This window comes from Alexandromys fortis, unplaced genomic scaffold, assembly GCF_014885135.2.
Source record: "Alexandromys fortis isolate MF-2015 unplaced genomic scaffold, M_Fortis_MF-2015_v1.1 scaffold_77, whole genome shotgun sequence".
In the NCBI taxonomy this organism is placed as follows: domain Eukaryota; kingdom Metazoa; phylum Chordata; class Mammalia; order Rodentia; family Cricetidae; genus Alexandromys; species Alexandromys fortis.
The window spans coordinates 6,092,910-6,108,970 of NW_026067967.1; the positions used below are offsets into that span (position 1 = coordinate 6,092,910).

General features: G+C 54.8%; 2 protein-coding genes across 8 annotated transcripts in view; one reads left to right on the plus strand and one right to left on the minus strand.

Annotated features, from left to right (window-relative positions):
- Nucleotides 1–3,885, plus strand: part of Gab2 (GRB2 associated binding protein 2) — a 127,984-nt gene extending 124,099 nt beyond the window's left edge. For 2 of the 3 annotated variants that reach the window (XM_050154398.1, XM_050154399.1), the window contains exon 10: nucleotides 25–3,885. In XM_050154398.1, coding sequence (XP_050010355.1) covers nucleotides 25–168 — 144 coding nt within the window. In that variant the 3' untranslated portion in view covers nucleotides 169–3,885. The remainder of the gene's footprint in view (nucleotides 1–24) is intronic. The other variant, XM_050154400.1, reaches the window with a different exon arrangement.
- Nucleotides 3,886–4,021: 136 nt separating this feature from the next.
- The window catches only part of Usp35 (ubiquitin specific peptidase 35), a 23,159-nt gene continuing 11,119 nt past the window's right edge, over nucleotides 4,022–16,061 (minus strand). For all 5 annotated transcript variants that reach the window (XM_050154392.1, XM_050154397.1, XM_050154396.1 and 2 more), the window contains 6 exons: nucleotides 15,545–15,703; nucleotides 10,207–10,400; nucleotides 8,737–8,830; nucleotides 7,897–8,003; nucleotides 6,150–7,410; nucleotides 4,022–5,385 (listed from right to left, as the gene is read on the minus strand). In XM_050154392.1, the coding sequence (XP_050010349.1) occupies nucleotides 5,221–5,385; nucleotides 6,150–7,410; nucleotides 7,897–8,003; nucleotides 8,737–8,830; nucleotides 10,207–10,400; nucleotides 15,545–15,703 (1,980 nt within the window). In that variant the 3' untranslated portion in view covers nucleotides 4,022–5,220. The remainder of the gene's footprint in view (nucleotides 5,386–6,149; nucleotides 7,411–7,896; nucleotides 8,004–8,736; nucleotides 8,831–10,206; nucleotides 10,401–15,544; nucleotides 15,704–16,061) is intronic.

Consider the following 16,061-nt stretch of genomic DNA (forward strand, 5'->3'; position numbering starts at 1 on the left):
AGTCCGTCCCTTTTGTCCCCTCAGCCATCCACCTCATCTGTCACCTCGGACGAGAAGGTGGACTATGTCCAAGTGGACAAGGAGAAGACGCAGGCCCTGCAGAACACCATGCAGGAGTGGACAGATGTGCGGCAGTCCTCAGAGCCTTCCAAGGGTGCCAAGCTGTGATGCCACGAGGCGGCTGCTCAGCGCTGGCCTTTGCCACCTCCTTCTCCGTCCCCCCACACACACCTCCTCTCCTCTGTGCCACTTCCAGCACTCAAAGTCAGGGACCCCGACCCGTCCCCCTTGGAGGCAAGGGCCTGATGGAGACACTGCCTCTGCCACTTGGGGTCCACCCGTGACTTGTCATTACTACTAGCTGTGCCTCCGCCACCTTAGTTAGGAGCTGTTGCCAAAAAAAGAAAAAAAGAAAAGAAAAAGAAAGAAAAAAAATAGTCTCCTGCTTTGGACCCATTTGTCTGCTGCTTGGACTCAGAGGGAGGGCTGAGGCTCTGAGCCAGGCTCATGTCTCCTGTCTGCTCACCGCTCTCTACCCTCTACCTCAGGGCCACTTCTCCATCCCTCGAGGATGCTAACCAGGGAGCCGAGGACCAACAGACTAAAGTAGACGTGGGCTTTCAGATCCTTGCTGTTTGGGGCAAGGGAAAGACAAGATGCCACAGGAAGAAGAATTGAAGGTCAGAAGTCACCTTGAGTGACAAAGAAATTAGGTTCCCGGGCACAGAAGGGTAGCTGATCACCTGCAGGGTGGAACCCAGGATCAGGTTCTGGTACACCGCTGCTGTAGACTGGGAGAGGCTAAGGAGGAAGGACAGGAGGAAGGAAAACGCGATGACAGGCAACCAGGAACAAAGAACAGGGCTCGAGGTGACAAACCCCGGGGCTAAAGGACTCTACCACTCTGGGACAGGCTGTGTTCTTCCCTGGCCCTGATGGAACGGCAAGACAGAGTGGGAAAGAAAGTAGGGGTGAGGCAGGGGGACCCTGAGACGGGGTGTGGTAGGCACAGAGCAACACAGGAACACTGTGGCAGCGATGGCACATAAAGCAGGTTTCTAGGAGGTAGGAGGGTGCAGAGGTGGCTGAGGAACTGGGGAGGCAGGCGTGTCCCAAGGGCCTGATGGTGAGCCCAATGCCACCTGCAGGAGAGGAGTGCAGCGGGAAGCAGGATGGGAAGGAGCTACACTTAATCAAATCTAGGGACCACACAAGGGTCTGGGTCACGGCTTGTGCCCAACAGAGGCACCTCTGACCAAGGGCCCGGCCAGATCTTCTCAGCTCTCTTCTCTGCAGGGATGGTCGAGAGTATCCCTGTCCTTCCACGGCATCAGAGGGACGAGAAGCAGACATTCCCTAAGGCTCTTAAGATATGGCAGGGAGATCTGAATGTGTTTGTGTGGAAAGCTGTTGACCAGGTCTTCAAGAAATTCTGAGCAAACGGGGCAAACCAGCATTTCTTTCTGTCCCAGATGAACAGACCACTGTCCTCTAAAACCAGGGCACACCTTACGTCCCCCCTCAGTAACAGCCCTCTTCTCCCATGAGGATGGGTCATTTGGGAATGGCTAACAAGCCCTGTGCTACAGATGAAACCTAACAAGGTCACAATCAGTGGGAAAAGTAAGACAATGACTAGGAATTTAAAAGTACAGCGGATGGGTAGGGAGACTGTGCCCTGGGGAGGAAGGCGTCCAGGAGAGAGCAGAGTGAGCCTTACAGAAAGGTAGGTGTGGCTGGGTCCCGGAGAAGACAGAAGAGAACAGAAGGTGTTTGAAGGTGTGAAGCCAGCCACAGAGGTGTGTGCTGTCCCCTTGAGTAAGGGGGCTGCGGTTGGTTGCTCTGAACAGAGTTACAGGGTACTGGCTTTCCCCGATTCTCATGGCACCCTCTAAGACTCTCCAACGGGGCTCCCATGTGACCAAGCTCTGGCTGGAACTGCTGGAGCTCACAGCAGGTCCAGGTATCCCCAGCCTCAGCAGCCACCCCAGAGTGCGTGTTCCGAGCTGAGTGTGGAACTGGCTGCCACTTATCAAGACGGAATCCGGTGTCCAAGTCTAGTTAGTCTTGCTCTGATTCCAACTCCTAACCATGTCTAATGTACCTACCAACCCATCCTCCAACCTCCAAATAGGAAAAAGCCAATTCAATTGGCCTACCCATGGGTCAAAGTTCACCTCTCCTGGTGGCTGTCAAGGACTGAGATCAAAACCACTCATCACCTCTTAGCATAGATCCCACAAGTACCTGTCCTGTCCTGCAGGGACTCTTCTAGCTCCGCCCTCTGTGAAGGAAGGAGATGGCATCTCCTTGAGACTTGCCAGTCTGACATGGGGTGGTCACAGCTGATGCTCTGTGGCTGTAAAGAGAACCCGGGGGGGGGGGGGATCCTCTGAAGGTCTGGGTCACTGGGGAGGGGCAGCACACAGAACATTAGCTCAGTAACTCCACCCCTCCCTAGCTGTATTTGACTCCATGAAGATCAGCCCCATTCCCAGAACCGAAGCACAACCATTTGAAGCTACTGGAACGTGGGTCTGGGTCCAGTCTGCCTTTGGGGCCTCTATCTTCCAGTGGCCATGGTCCCAGCCATGGCCCCCTCCCCTCCCTACAGCCGAGTTTTGAAGGCTGAGAGATAGCTCCTTCTCTCCATTTGGGCCTCTGGCTGTGAAGTGTGGATAAGCAGGCTAACCTTGGAGGGCCATCTTTGTGGGACTTGCCATATTTGGGCCCCGGACCCGGCAGGAGCCAGACTTGACAGGAGCGCCTAGTGGTGATCTGTGCTGTCGTGGTATCTGGTGATGTGTGTTCTTGTGTAACCTATTGGCTACTTGTGTCTTGAAACTTAGAACCCTTTCACACACAGGACTGTCAGTGTTTGTGGGGAAGAGAAAATGAAGTAGAAGCAAGCCTAGTCTTACATTTGTCTCTTGTTCCCATTAAGATCGACATTTAATTTTTCAAATCATTGTTGGTGCCTAATCACTTAAGTTATTAATTTATTCTGTTTTCAAAAAAATTGTAACATGTATTTATCATGTGAGGTCTGGGGGTGGGGAGGGAAGTGTGTTCAAGTGAGTTGTGTTTTTGCGGCGGTGACTACAGATAGCACAGGTCTGGGGCTGGCGGGTCCTTTCCACTATTGTGTAGAAGCAGGACAATGAAGTCCTTTGGGAGTGCCACCCAGAGTGGGCCACTGGAGATCGCCTTCAGGGCGCGGAAACTTACTCTTGTCCCATCCTGGGCAGCCTTGAGACCCACGCTGTCATACGGCCACACCTCTGACAAACAGGCCTGGGAGCCGGTGTGCCCAGCTCTGTTCTGTGCCGATGGCTGGGCACTTTTCCGGGACAGGGACAGGGACGGACCCTCCTTTCTCAGACCAGCATCTGGCATTAATGGTTGTGCACATCTGTAATCCAGCACTCCAGAAGCTGAAGCAGCGGCAGGATGATCAGTTTCCCCGACAGCTTGGGAGTCCGGCATTTGGACCAAAACCTCCACCGCAGCCCATGAAAGCCCTGTCACAGCCCCATCATGACCTCTGAGCCGCTTTGTTCCTAAGAGGACAAGTAAGCATGGAAGGGGACTTGGGGTGCAGGCCGGTCCCAGACCCTCCCTGTACTCACAGCTGCCCATGTCCCTCTTCGGCTTCAAGACTGTGACGGGAACCCGAGGACAAAGCTGGATATTTGGGACTGGAGAGATGGCTCAGCCGTTTGGTTCCCAACACCCACCTCAGGTGGCTCCCAACAACCTGTACCTTCAGTTCCAGGGGAGCTGGTGCCCTCTACTGGCCTCCTCACAGACTTGGTACACAGACACTCGGACACACATTCATACAATAAAAAATAATAATAATAAAATAAAATCTTTTTAAAAAGAGCTGTTGATTCTGGATTATTGGAGACCTGCTTCCCAGTTCATCCCAGCCCACACCTCATCTAGCCAGGCACAGGCTATGACCTCCTCAGAGAGGGGATAGAGGAAGGCAGTGGCTCAGAATTTTCAGAATCTGAAAAGTCATTGTTGGGTTTCTGTGTTTACCCAGCAAACCAGTCTGCTCCAAGTTATCCCGTGAAGCACCCCCAGCTACCCCCCTTGCTCTCTCTGCCCCAGGAGGCTGCCAGCTCGGGAGCCTCCAAGACCTTAGCACCAAGCACCTCCTTGCTACATCTAAAGTCCCCAGGTCATGGGCACATCCTCATCTTACCTATGGGGGGCGGGGGCAAGTTTCTGTCAAAACTGCTTAGACACAAGCGAGCATCCCAGAGGATAGCAGACGCCACAGCTCAAGCTGGAAGAACAGCAACCTGCACAGGCTCCAGAGAAGCAAGTTTTATTCCTATTAAGAACACAGGTTTCTTCTCCACTGAGAAGGGCTATAGTAGTCTCGGGGCACAATGAGGTTGTGTGGATCACACAGTTCATACCTACCCAGCCCGCACATTCTAGCAGAGGAGCCAAGCCAGCTAGCTCCCTCAAACGACAATGGCTTTCGACAGACTAATGTCTTCAGTAGGGCGAGGACCCGGGACCTTAACCAGACGGCGATGCACTGGCAGCATCGCAGGCACTGAGGCAGGCTGGGGAGGGAGGGACGGGGCTCTCCCAGTGGCTTGCCTGGGGGGTGGGGGGCAGGTAAGACTCTTACCTCCAATCCTGTGCTATGCTGCCTTCCACTAATGCCTCAAACACACGGCGGGTGTAGGCACCCACAGATCTCGTTTTAGGGACCCCCTTGAAGAAACTAGAGGGCAGGCAGAAGGAACACAGTCCCCCCCTTCTTGGTGCAAGGGCTTGACTTGAGCTGTGCTTTTTCTCCTACCGAGGAAGAACTGGGTGAAGGAACCAGAATAGAAGTAAGGGCTACCGGATGCTGGACACCAAAGGGACGCCACCCCGGCTCCTGAGCTGCCCGGGCCTGCAGGGAGGCAAAGCCCAGAGTGGGCTCATCCAGGCTGCTCCGACTGGAACCTCTTAACAGGATGCTGCCCAAGGAGCTTTGGGTTTCAGCTTCTCCGTGACCCTCAGCTGTAGGCTGACACCCCAGATGGTCCCTTCTCCATCCTCCTTGCCCTCGAAAGGACCTGCTTCGCCTTAGGCTTGCCTCCGCAGCTTCCTAAGACCCCAGACGGCAGGGTGCTCTGCCCGGGCCCTGAGCCCCACCTGGCCCACTCTTGAGGTTGACTGCGACACCCCCACAGGTGGGAGTTCCCGTTAGAAGACCAGTCTGTGGAAGTCACCATTGCCACCTGCAGGGTTGCAGCCCCCTGGAGAGCCTTCATCTTCGTCTTTGTCTTCATCAAAGCCCCGACCCCAGTGTGGAGGGGCAGGGAGTGTAGAGATATAAGCAGCTCTGCTCCGGGCCTCCTTCTCCTGCTCCTGGAAAGATGAGGACAGGAAGTAGGCGGAGCACAACACTGTCAGCAGCTCCAGGCCCCTCCCCCTCCCGGACTGGCCCCTGTAGAGGCGCAGGATGGAGAACTTCAGGTCTAAGATTCAGACTCTACACTCTCCTCCCAATGACCGCTAGATAACGACCAGCTGAATGCCTGCCTGGGACCTCGAGAAAACCCCTCCAACTGCCCCTCGCTGCCTCTCCTGGGGTATGAGGTCCATCTTCTTCTGCTCATGAGCAGGTCCTTCCCTGCTAAAATAAGATCAGCCTCTCTCAGACTTCACCAAGCCGCATCTCCGCTGCAGGGCCTAGCAATCGTAGAAGCAGGCTGGTGTCCCATGCCCTCCCGGTCCTCAGAGGAAACACCAACTCTAGGTGCAGGACCCACAGAGCTCTGGTGTGGCTGCCCCATGGCTCTGGACTCTGATAAGGGAGCCTGAGGCAGTGACAAAGGAGAACACTGCGACATGAAGGCCACTGAAGAAGTGGCCCCTCCAGGAGCCCCAGAGGCAGTCCCTGCCCATTAATCCCACTCTTTGAGCATCAGGGTCCACTCCTGATGTTAAGGGTGTGCCGTTCCAGCCGCCAACCTATCCCCCCACTAAGCGCCGAGTGAGCGGATAGATTAAAACTAAGGATGACTCGGAAGAAGCAGCTGGCCTATGTGGGTGGCTGCACGGGGCCAGGTCCTCACCCAGGTGTGGCATCGGGTGTCCGGAGCTCTACCGACCCTCAGCAGAGGACTCACCTGCAGGTAGAGGACGTTGTCTTTGGAGATGGCCTCCATCAGGTCCTTGTGGAGGGTGGGTTCTGCTCGAACTCGGGGAGAGCTGGGCTCAGCCTCGAGCCCCTCCCTGGGCCTCTGGCGGTAGAAGAGCACATAGGCGGTGTCCTTGGGGAAAAAGGAGGTGACGTTGCTGACGGACTCAAAGGACGAGAAAGACACCCGGGTGTCGTTGAACAGGTACCACTGGTTCTCAGGCTCAGGCCTGTCCGCAGACCCCAGGACGGGGCTCGGCCGGGCAGCGCCCTCCCGGGCATAGCAGTAGTAGTGGCCACTCTCTGAGGACACCCCGGAGTGCACCACCACACTACAGAGGTCGTAGGCCTGGCCCTGACCCCCGGCCAGCGGCAGGCGCAGCAAGAGGGGGATGGCGACATCGTCCAGGATCTTGCGGCGCCGCATGGTGCGCAGGTCGAAGGAGAAGCGCAGTAGCGTAAGAATGAGGTAGCGCGGACCCTGGCTCAGCTCCACCACCTTCTCCGCATCCTGGAGGGAGGCGCATGACTCACAGTAGTAACGGTTCTCCGCTGTCAGCTTCTCCGGGGACAGGAAGTAGTTGACCAGGTCCAGTACGGAGCGGGAACCCACAGGGCCACAGACCTGCTCCCTGGGTGGGACGGCGGCATCCCTGTGGGTCCCTGGACCCGAGCTGTCTGCTTCCTTCTCCTTGCCGTTCTCGGCTTCCTTCTCCTTTTCGTCTTCCTTTTTCTCTTTCTCCTTCTCTTCCCCCTGCTCTTTCTCCTCTTCCCTTGCTCCTTCCTCCTCCTCTTCCTCCTCTGAGGCCTCCTTCTCCTTCCCGGCCTGCTCCCTCTCCACCTTCTCCTCCTGACCAGTGTCTGTGATGCTCAGCCCTTCTATGTCTAGCCCCATGCAGGGAGCATCCCCCGTGACACAGTGCTTCCTCTGCCTCTGTGTTGCCAGGGTTCTGGGAGTCAGTGCCATCTCCTGGGTTTGCACATCCTCTGTGGGGAGCATCACCGAGCCCAGGCGGCGGTGACGACATCGCTCCGGAGGAGGGAAGGCCAGAGAGAGGTCTGTGAAGGCCTCCTCCCGAGAGGAAACATTGAGGCAGTGCAGACAGCATATCCGAGTCACGATCTTGCCTCCAAACATTTTCTCCACAGATGTCACGTGGGAGCTAGGGAGTTCGTCAGGTGGGGAGGGCAAGCTGGACTGCTTGAGCTTCTGGCAGATCCTCGTCCCGGTTTTCTCCTCTTCGTGAAGCCTGGAACAAGCAGAGAGGCATGGTGTATATACCGACAGGCAGGGTGCACAGACCGACAGGCGAGGTGCACAGACCGACAGGCGGGGTGCACAGACCGACAGGCGGGGTGCACAGACCGACAGGCGGGGTGCACACACTGACACACAGGCCCGCCTCCAGCACACTGCCCGCCATACTTCAGACACATGAAGAGCCTGCCAAAACAAATGCCATCCCTGTCCTTCTGTGTTGACACTCTCAGCTAGCACACGCCTACATAAAGGTGGCCCTAGAGCTGTGTGATAAGGGTTAGCACGCTCATGCAGCACACTGGATACTCGTGCACACGCTGACAGCCCCTCCCGGGCTTCACACGCACTTCAGCATCCTTGGACACCTACAGTCCACACTGTCTCTGTCCTTCAGAAGAGCAAAGAAGATCCAACCCTACTCAGAGGGACGAGCTGCCGCCCCAAGTGTTCTCAGGACCCACACCGCGATTCTTACCGATCCAGCAGGTACTTCAGATATTCCGAACAGTCCTGCTGGGTTCCAGGGCTGAACCAGGGTGTCCAGGACGCGGAGAGGAAGTTCTCGGGAGAGATGGCTGGCCTCTAGGACAGGTGAAAGGTGGGATCAGAAGATCAAGCCATGCTTAGCAACAGGCAGCCCCTGAAATCTATCAAGATGATGTTCCAAATACGTCAGCCCCCTACCCTCCCCTTCCCAGCTGGTCCTGACCCACATCCCATTCCACAGGTCCAGGAGTGGGCGTCATCATTTTGGTGATAACTCTCTAGGAATCTGCTCTGCCCTCACAGACCACCTAAGTCTCTCCTGGCCTTTGTTCATCATTTTCTCTGCCCAATCCCCTGCTTTGCCAAAACGAGTCCCCAGGGTACAAGAGGCCTCCTCCATGACACCTTCCCAAGGCCTTGCGCCCCCTCCTGTGAGCCGTCAACCCCCACCTTTCCAGCACCAGAGAGAGGCTCTCCCGCATTCCTGGCCTCAGGCTTTGGGTTCTATACTCAGGTCAGAGACCCAGGTAACTGAGGTGTTCACAGTCAGCAGACGAGAGTGCGTTAGTGCACGGACTGAACTCTGCAGGGGGGCTGGTGTTGCACAGCCCAGAAGAGGCTCCAGCTGCAGCCCCTGCATCAGGATACTGAAGGGGCCTGGAAGTTTAGCTATGAACTGGCACCAGCAGGGGCTGGAGCTCAGCAGCTCAATCCACACAATGGGAACTTCTAGCCAGGCACAGGCAAGTCCTGGAGTCACAAACAGTGTCAGCAGGACCAGGCACTGCCTCCCCTCCCCACTGCGCCCACACCCACACCCAGCACGCACCTGACTATGCTCCAGGAAGGCAAACAGCCACTGCAGTTTGGTCATCAGGGGCTGCGAGTTGTTCTCAGTCAGGCGGAGCACGCAATGTCGAAAGCTTCGAGAGAAACAGGAGCCCAGGGTTAAGCCAAAGCCCCAGGGAGCCACTACTCCCCTATCCTGGCCGCCCAGAGCCTCTGGCATTTGCTCCAGATGAGGCCAGAGACCAGGGAGTAGGTGGTGAACAGCTTGGTCTGGTGTGGCTGGGGCCATGAATTCTGTAATGGCCTTGGGACACAACAAACAGGACCACAAGGTGACCCCTGCCCTCTCTTCCAGCTCTGACACCCCGTGACTCCAGGACTCAAACATGCCAGCTTTCGAAGGTGGGCACACTGGTGTCCCAGAGGGTACAGCATCGCCCCAAGCACTGGCACACTCACACAATAACGACTCGTTCACTCCCAACCTCAGCCCTCAACCCATTCTTGCGGCCCTTGCTCAGGGCCCTGGCCCAGAGCCACACTGAGTTAAGTAAGCCTCTGCCCTCAAACTAGGCAGGTTCTAAAAGAGGGTTTCCTTGGCACAAGAGAACACTGCATGGAGCCTGTGGGGTCAGGGTGTCCTGAGACCCACTGTCCCTGAAGCACACTGCCTTCCTTCACAGCAGGTCGGTCTCCCACATTGCTCCATTCAGAGCCACCACCCAGCCCTGCAGCACTCGGCGCTCCGCTCCGTGGCAGGTCTCAGACAAGGTTAGATGCAGCACAGAGGGCTGTAGCATCTTAACATCACAAGACCTCACACAGTCAAGGGATTTTTCCAGCAAATCCTTCTGCTGTATTTTACAGCAGTCATCGTGTGGGCATTGCAGGAAGCAGAACACAAAAGTTCACCCCAGCAGGCAGTTAAGGATAGTGGTGCCCTGCTTAGAGAAAACTGACTGACGGTCAGAGGCATGCCAGAACGAGCTCTTCTTCCCAGAGCCAAAGATGGAGCCCTGAGGGTGCTGTAGGAAATCCTATAGCCAGTAGCCTTTAAGTTGCCCGCCCACTTGGGCATGGCCCCTTATACTATTTATACCCATGTAAGACAAGCATCCGGCCTCTTTTCTGACTGCAGGATTCGGGGATTCGGTTGCTGTTCACCGCTCCAGCAGAAGACTTGTGACTTATGAGTCTACTCCTCAATAAATAACCCTCTATTATTCTCAATTCTGAGCCAGTGTGGGATTTCTTTTAAGCGTCCATATTCATCTGGTGCCCAATGTGACAAGCAAGCCACAAGGTGTACCAGGAGCCACGGGTGATTGGGTGACGGACACTGCACTTTCTTAATGGCAGAAAGGGAGATGTGGCAGCTGCACCCACAATACCAACACTCGGAGGCTGAGGCAGGCTTGCCTAGGTACAGAGTAAGAACCTGTCCAGGGAGGGAGGGAGGGAGGGAGGAAGGGAGGGAGGTTGAAACAGAGCAAAGCAGAAGAGCACCTACTCGGAAGCCATGAACAAGGCCTGAAGGACACTGTTCACATAGCATGTGTTGCCCAGGTTGATTAAACCAATCTTGCCCGTGTCTGACTTGGCCATGAGCCGGGGATAGAAGCCAGCCAGCTCGCTCTTCTGTGAGGTCCAGGCGTCCTGCCCCAGCAGCTGCTTGATTCGGTCCTCATTGGGAATGTGGAGGTCCTGGGGAGGAACAGCAGACACTGTGATAGCTGCAGAGCCGACTTCCTCTAGGAAGTCACCAGAGCCCACTCCACCGCTCCCTCCCCAAGCACACACTCAGAGGCATCTGGAAAGGTGTTTGCCCCTGCTTACAGCTCACGCCAGGGTCTCATTCTGACGCATGGGCCTTCTATGCCATCTTTCAGGTGCCGTCTGAAGGAGCAATCCCCATCTCAGAGATGGAAAACTTGGGATTCAGGAGAGCAAAGGACTGTGTATTCCCATAAACACTAGGCGACTGACACGTTTGCTGTGGGCAGAGCCCAGGGGTGACACTCTAAGCCACGATGGCACTGGCCGCTAGCCAGATCTAGTGGTGTCGAGACCTCGGTCCCAGCCCCAACTCTCGCCACAGCAGGTGAGAGTGCTTAGCAAGCCTCTGATTCAGTCTGCTGACCTCCAGGTGCCTCGGTGTCTTCAGCTGCCGAGAAGACACCCTTCCCTCCATGGGTCTAGGACTTATGGGGTCACAGTGATGACCCCACTCTGCCTCCCAGTGTGAGACTACAGAGCCAGCTTCCAGGCAGATCAGTCACGCCTGGCACTGGTCCCGCAACAGCAGTGAGAGGTCCAAGGGCTCTGAGGTAGTCCTTTGTCACAGGCCCAGGGCTCAGCATGCTTCCCCAGGCTATCTTTGGTCACACTCAACAGTTGCACCAAGAGCCTGTCCGACACCAGTTCTAGTGACACCAGAGGCAGGCATTTTAGCACAGCACGCTGCTCTAGAGCAGATATCAAGGCATTCCCAACACTTCCTCTAACTAGTCACCTGCCCCGTTAGGTCCCATTGCTGTGGTGAAGCACCACGACCAGGAGCAATTTCGAGAAGGAGAGGTTAGCTGGCTCACACCTCCACACCACACTCCATCATTGAGGGGACTCAGCACAGGAGCTCAAACAGGGCAGGAACCCGGGGCAGGAGCTGATGCAGAGGCCATGGAGGGATGCTCCTTACTGGCTTGCTCCCCATGTCTTACTCAACCTGCTTACTTACAGAACCCAGGACCACCAACCCAGGGATGGCCCCACCCACAATGGGCTGGACCTTCCCACATCAATCGCTAAGAGAATGCCTACAGCCAGACCTGGGGCATTTTCTCAGTTGAGGTTACCCCCTTGCTAACTACTCCAGTTTGGGTCAAGTTGACATAAAACGAGCCAGCGTAACTGGCTTTGTCAACTTGGCACAAACACATCCACTACGCCACAACTTTTCCTTTCATGTGCCTTCCCAAATTTTAACATCACACTGTAAGATACTCTCTAACTTACAAGTCCCACAGACTTACAAATTCAACCACTTTAGAAATTCTCTTAAAAAAAATCCAAAGCCTCTTTTGAAATCCAAACTCTTTCAACTGTGGGATCCTATAAAATCAAAAATTAAATACTTTCTTATTTCAAGAGGGAAGAACCAGGGCACATTTACAATCAAATCAAAACCAAACTCCAACTATGTAAACTCTAACATCCACTGTCTGGGATCCACTCAATCTTCCAGACTCCTCCCAAAGGGCTTGGGCCAGTCTCTGGTTCCTCCCTCTGCAGCAAACGGATTATCTTCCCAGGCGCCAGCTAGCCCCACTCCACCATTGGTGCTCTTCCTGGTGGTCACCCAAGCCAGATACCGGCACCTCCAGAATGCCGGAATCTCTGCGGCAACTGGGCCTCTCTTTCACCCGTGTCTCCCAGGCGCTCTTCCTGGCGCCAAGCCCCGCATTCTCTGCATGACCCCTTCTATCCTGGGCTTTCAACTGCTCCTGAAGGAACAACCTTCCTTCATCAGCGGCCTCTCCTGGCCTCTCAGCGTCAAGCCTCAGCTGCTCTCCACGACCCCCTTTAATGCCTTCAAAATCAGTACCACCTGGGAGACCCTTGCACGACCGAGTTCAGCTGCCAGGGTGAGGTACAACGTTGGCCACCTCTGGCACACAGCTTCCGTGTGCTGACTCTCAGGAAACACTTCCCAGATTTCACCTCAATCACTGATAATGTCACAGAATCTGAATTCAGAGTGGCAAATATTCAGTGGCCCGGAGAGTCCTGCGGCCTTCTCAGTCTTCCCTCTGGACCTTCACAAGCCAGGCTCCGCTGTCGGCGTTCCTACCGCCATTTCTAGCTTTTCTTTCCCGTTCCCACAGAAGAGTTCATTGAGCCCTTATACTTTTCTTGACCAAAGTTCCAAAAGTCCTTCCACAGTCCATCTAAAAACATGATCAGGTCTGTCACAGCAAGGCCCCACGACCCTGGCACCAATTTCTGCCCTTTTAGGGTTCTCGCTGCTGTGATGACACCATGACCACGGCAGCTTGGGAAGGACACACTCGGCTCACACTTCCACCATCCACTGAAGGAGGTCAGCACAGCAACTCAGGCAGGGCGAGACATTGGAGGCAAGGGCTGATGCAGAGGCCATGGAGGGGTGCTGGTAACTGGTTTGCTCAGCCTGTTTTCTCATAGAACCCAGAACCACTCTCCCACCTTCCCAGGGATGGCCCCACCCACAAGGGGCTGGCCTCCCACATCAACCACTAATTAAGAAAAACGCCTACAGGCTTGTCTACAATGGGATCTGAAGACATTCTCTCAAGGAGGCTCTCTCCTCTCTGATGACTCTACCGTGGTGCCTTAATTCAGGTGTCGACTGCTGTAAGGAGACATCGTGACCAGGGCGACTCTTATAAAGGAAAGCATTTAACTGGGGCTGGTTTGCGGTTCCAGAGGTTTTATCCATTATCATCATGGTGGGAAACACGGCGGTATCCAGGCAGATATGGCGCAGGAGAGGTAACAGTTCTACATCCCTATCCACAGGCACCTACAGGAGCGACCGCTATAACTGGGAGTGGCTTGAGCCTCTGTGACACCTCAAAGCCTTCCTTCACAGGGGACACACTTCCTCCAACAAGGCCACACCTCCTAAGAGTGCCGAACCCTATGCGCCAAGCATCAAACACAAGTCTATGCAGGTCTTACCTATTTCAAAGCACCACACTTGCTTCAGAGGTTGACATAAAATGAGCCGGCACACATCCTTCCCGCTGAGCACAGAGCCCTAGATTAGTCCAAGGCAGCAAAGCCCCCACCCAGCCTTGACCCCACGGTTAACATTCTTGTTGATCCTTCCCCAGGATCATTTATCAGCTACATCAGTCATCTCTCACGGATGACATTTTTTTAAACAGAAAAGAAAAACCTGCCTGTCATCCCAGCCAGTTGAGTAGTGGCTGAAGGAAGGCTACAAGTTCAAGGCCAGCCTGGGCAACTCAGATCTACTGGGCAAAGAAGAGTGATTCTGCCTGGATTCAAGGCCTTTCTAAGCCCCCTGCAAACCACTGACTATTACCAGACTAGACTCACCTTCCCCACCTGTGGGTCCTTCCCACACAGATCTGAAGTGTCTTCCTTCCAGACCCTAATAGTCAAGGTCAAACTGCTCTCCTCCACTCCAGCAGGCTTTCCAGAAGTTCCCCATCACCCACCACCTGTTGTAGACACCTCTGCCTTAACTGCATGTGGCCTTAAGGAAAGGCTAGAGTACACCGGTTAGGGAAGACTCGAGGAGGGCTATTCCTGTATGGCCACAGAGAAGGCCTCATCTCTGCTGGGTAAAGGCTTTCCAGGTGGAGTTACAGGAGAATCACCCACACGGGTCAGTAGCCCCTCTCCTATGCACTGCAGAGAAGCCTACAAAGCCGCTGGTTCCCAGGAGTGAACTTGGGCAGACTCGTGCCTGGGTTTGTCACTGGGGCCTTGAGAGAAGGACACAGCTTTTGGCTCCTGGGAAGGATTTTACAACAGTAATTTCTAGATGAACTCATCCACAATACAGCCTGATATTGCTGGCTTGTTTTATGTCTACCAGACAGACCTTGGGTATTGTGAGTTTATACTTTTTTTAAATCAAACGCCTACACAGATAACAATACCCACAACACCACCTAGTGACCTGTCTTTCAAACCCTAAACCTAGTGGTTACAAATTCCTTTTTATTTTTTTTCCTTGTCTAGGGTCTACATCAAGCCAGAAAAGTTTTCCCAATTTCTGTTTTGGACCGCATGTATTTTTTTCCCTAGACCATTCTTCTTATCAACACGGAAGCCTTTTTGTTGGTTTTCGAGGGGCTTCATAGTTCCACTCCCTAGTGGAGGTTAATCGGAGCTTCTCAACACCAGTTCAAGCCCCTCTGAGCTTGAAGTTGGTCATGTCACTGATCCTCCTACCCTGGCTCCAAGGCATTATCCTCAGCCCCCTCACCATCTGAGAACTCAGCTTTCTCTTCCTTTGGGGCTCCCTGGAGGTTTCCCCTCAATTCTCTTGCAAGATCAGCTCTGTCCTTTAAAAGATGTCTGTTATGTGGCTGGAGAGATGGCTCACCAGTTAAAGGCACATGTGGCTGGAGAGATGGCTCACCAGTTAAAGGCACGAGCTGCTCTTGCAAGGGTTATCAGTTCCCACGTGCACAGCAGGAGGTGGCTCCCAACTACTGGTCTCCAGCTCTAGGGGATTCCGATGCCCTCTTCTGGCCTCTTCATATATAAACACACACACACATGGACGGACGGAAAAGCTGTCTCTGTCTGAACACACATGCCCGGATGTCCTGTAGAGAAGTGTCCTGGGCATTGGGTCTGCTGTGGGAGTGAACATCACATCAGAGCCTCTGAAAGAGGCCTTCACCCCCCCTGCCCCCGCCCCCCCTCTCTCTGTAGCAATGGTCCTTAGATTAGACTTCCTGTAAGCAGGTCTGTTACCCCAATGGGCTCCAAAAGCTCCTCCAGGAAGACATCTTGGTTTGCTTTGTGCCTGGGTCCCCAGCTTGGCTGAGGGCAGGACACCAGCCTAGCCCTATTAGCCAGGTGTCACCCCTGTTCTGAAGTGCTCGGGACACACAGAGAAATGGGACACACAGTGCTGGTACTGCAGGAGTCACTGAGAGGCCCTGCCGAAACCTGAGCAAGGAAGTGACGTGGACACTAGCCCAGGGAAGGCTCACTGAAGGCAGTCTTTGAGACCCAGAGAGGTGACAAGAAACAGCAGGGGTTCAGGTAATGGGAGCTGCTCCCAAGCCATGGTATAGCCTCCGAGAAGGCCGTCCACTCACCTTAATGGCTTCCATGACAGGCTCATACAGGTCGGGGAAGCCTGGGAACCGAAACACCATGCAGTGGACCAGCTCTGCCAGCTGCTCCAAGCAACTGGCCCCAGAGTTCGAGTCCTCCTTGACTAGAGAGGCCACTATGGGAGGAATGTGAGGGAGAAGCTACAAGAGAAAAGGGGGTTAGTGTGAGTGCCAGGCTACCCATCTGCGGCTCCACTGCAAGGGGGGGGCCTTGGCGGATGGAGGGGGCACTCATGGGACCTGTGTCCTCCTTCACTGTATAGAGCTGAGCGCCACACAGTCATCTTCCTTACAAGCTATAAGACTCCCTGCCTCAGTCTTTTTATCAGCAAAGCAAGATAAATAATTCTTTCCTTACAGCTGGGGGGTTAGCTGGTCAGCCTCACCCAACCCAGCCTGCGGCCACAGCAGACGCTCACACCGCCCGTCAGTCACCTGAGTGAGCTGAGGAGCATAAGTTACTTGTGTTATATGACGGGGGGGGGGGGGGGGGGGGGGG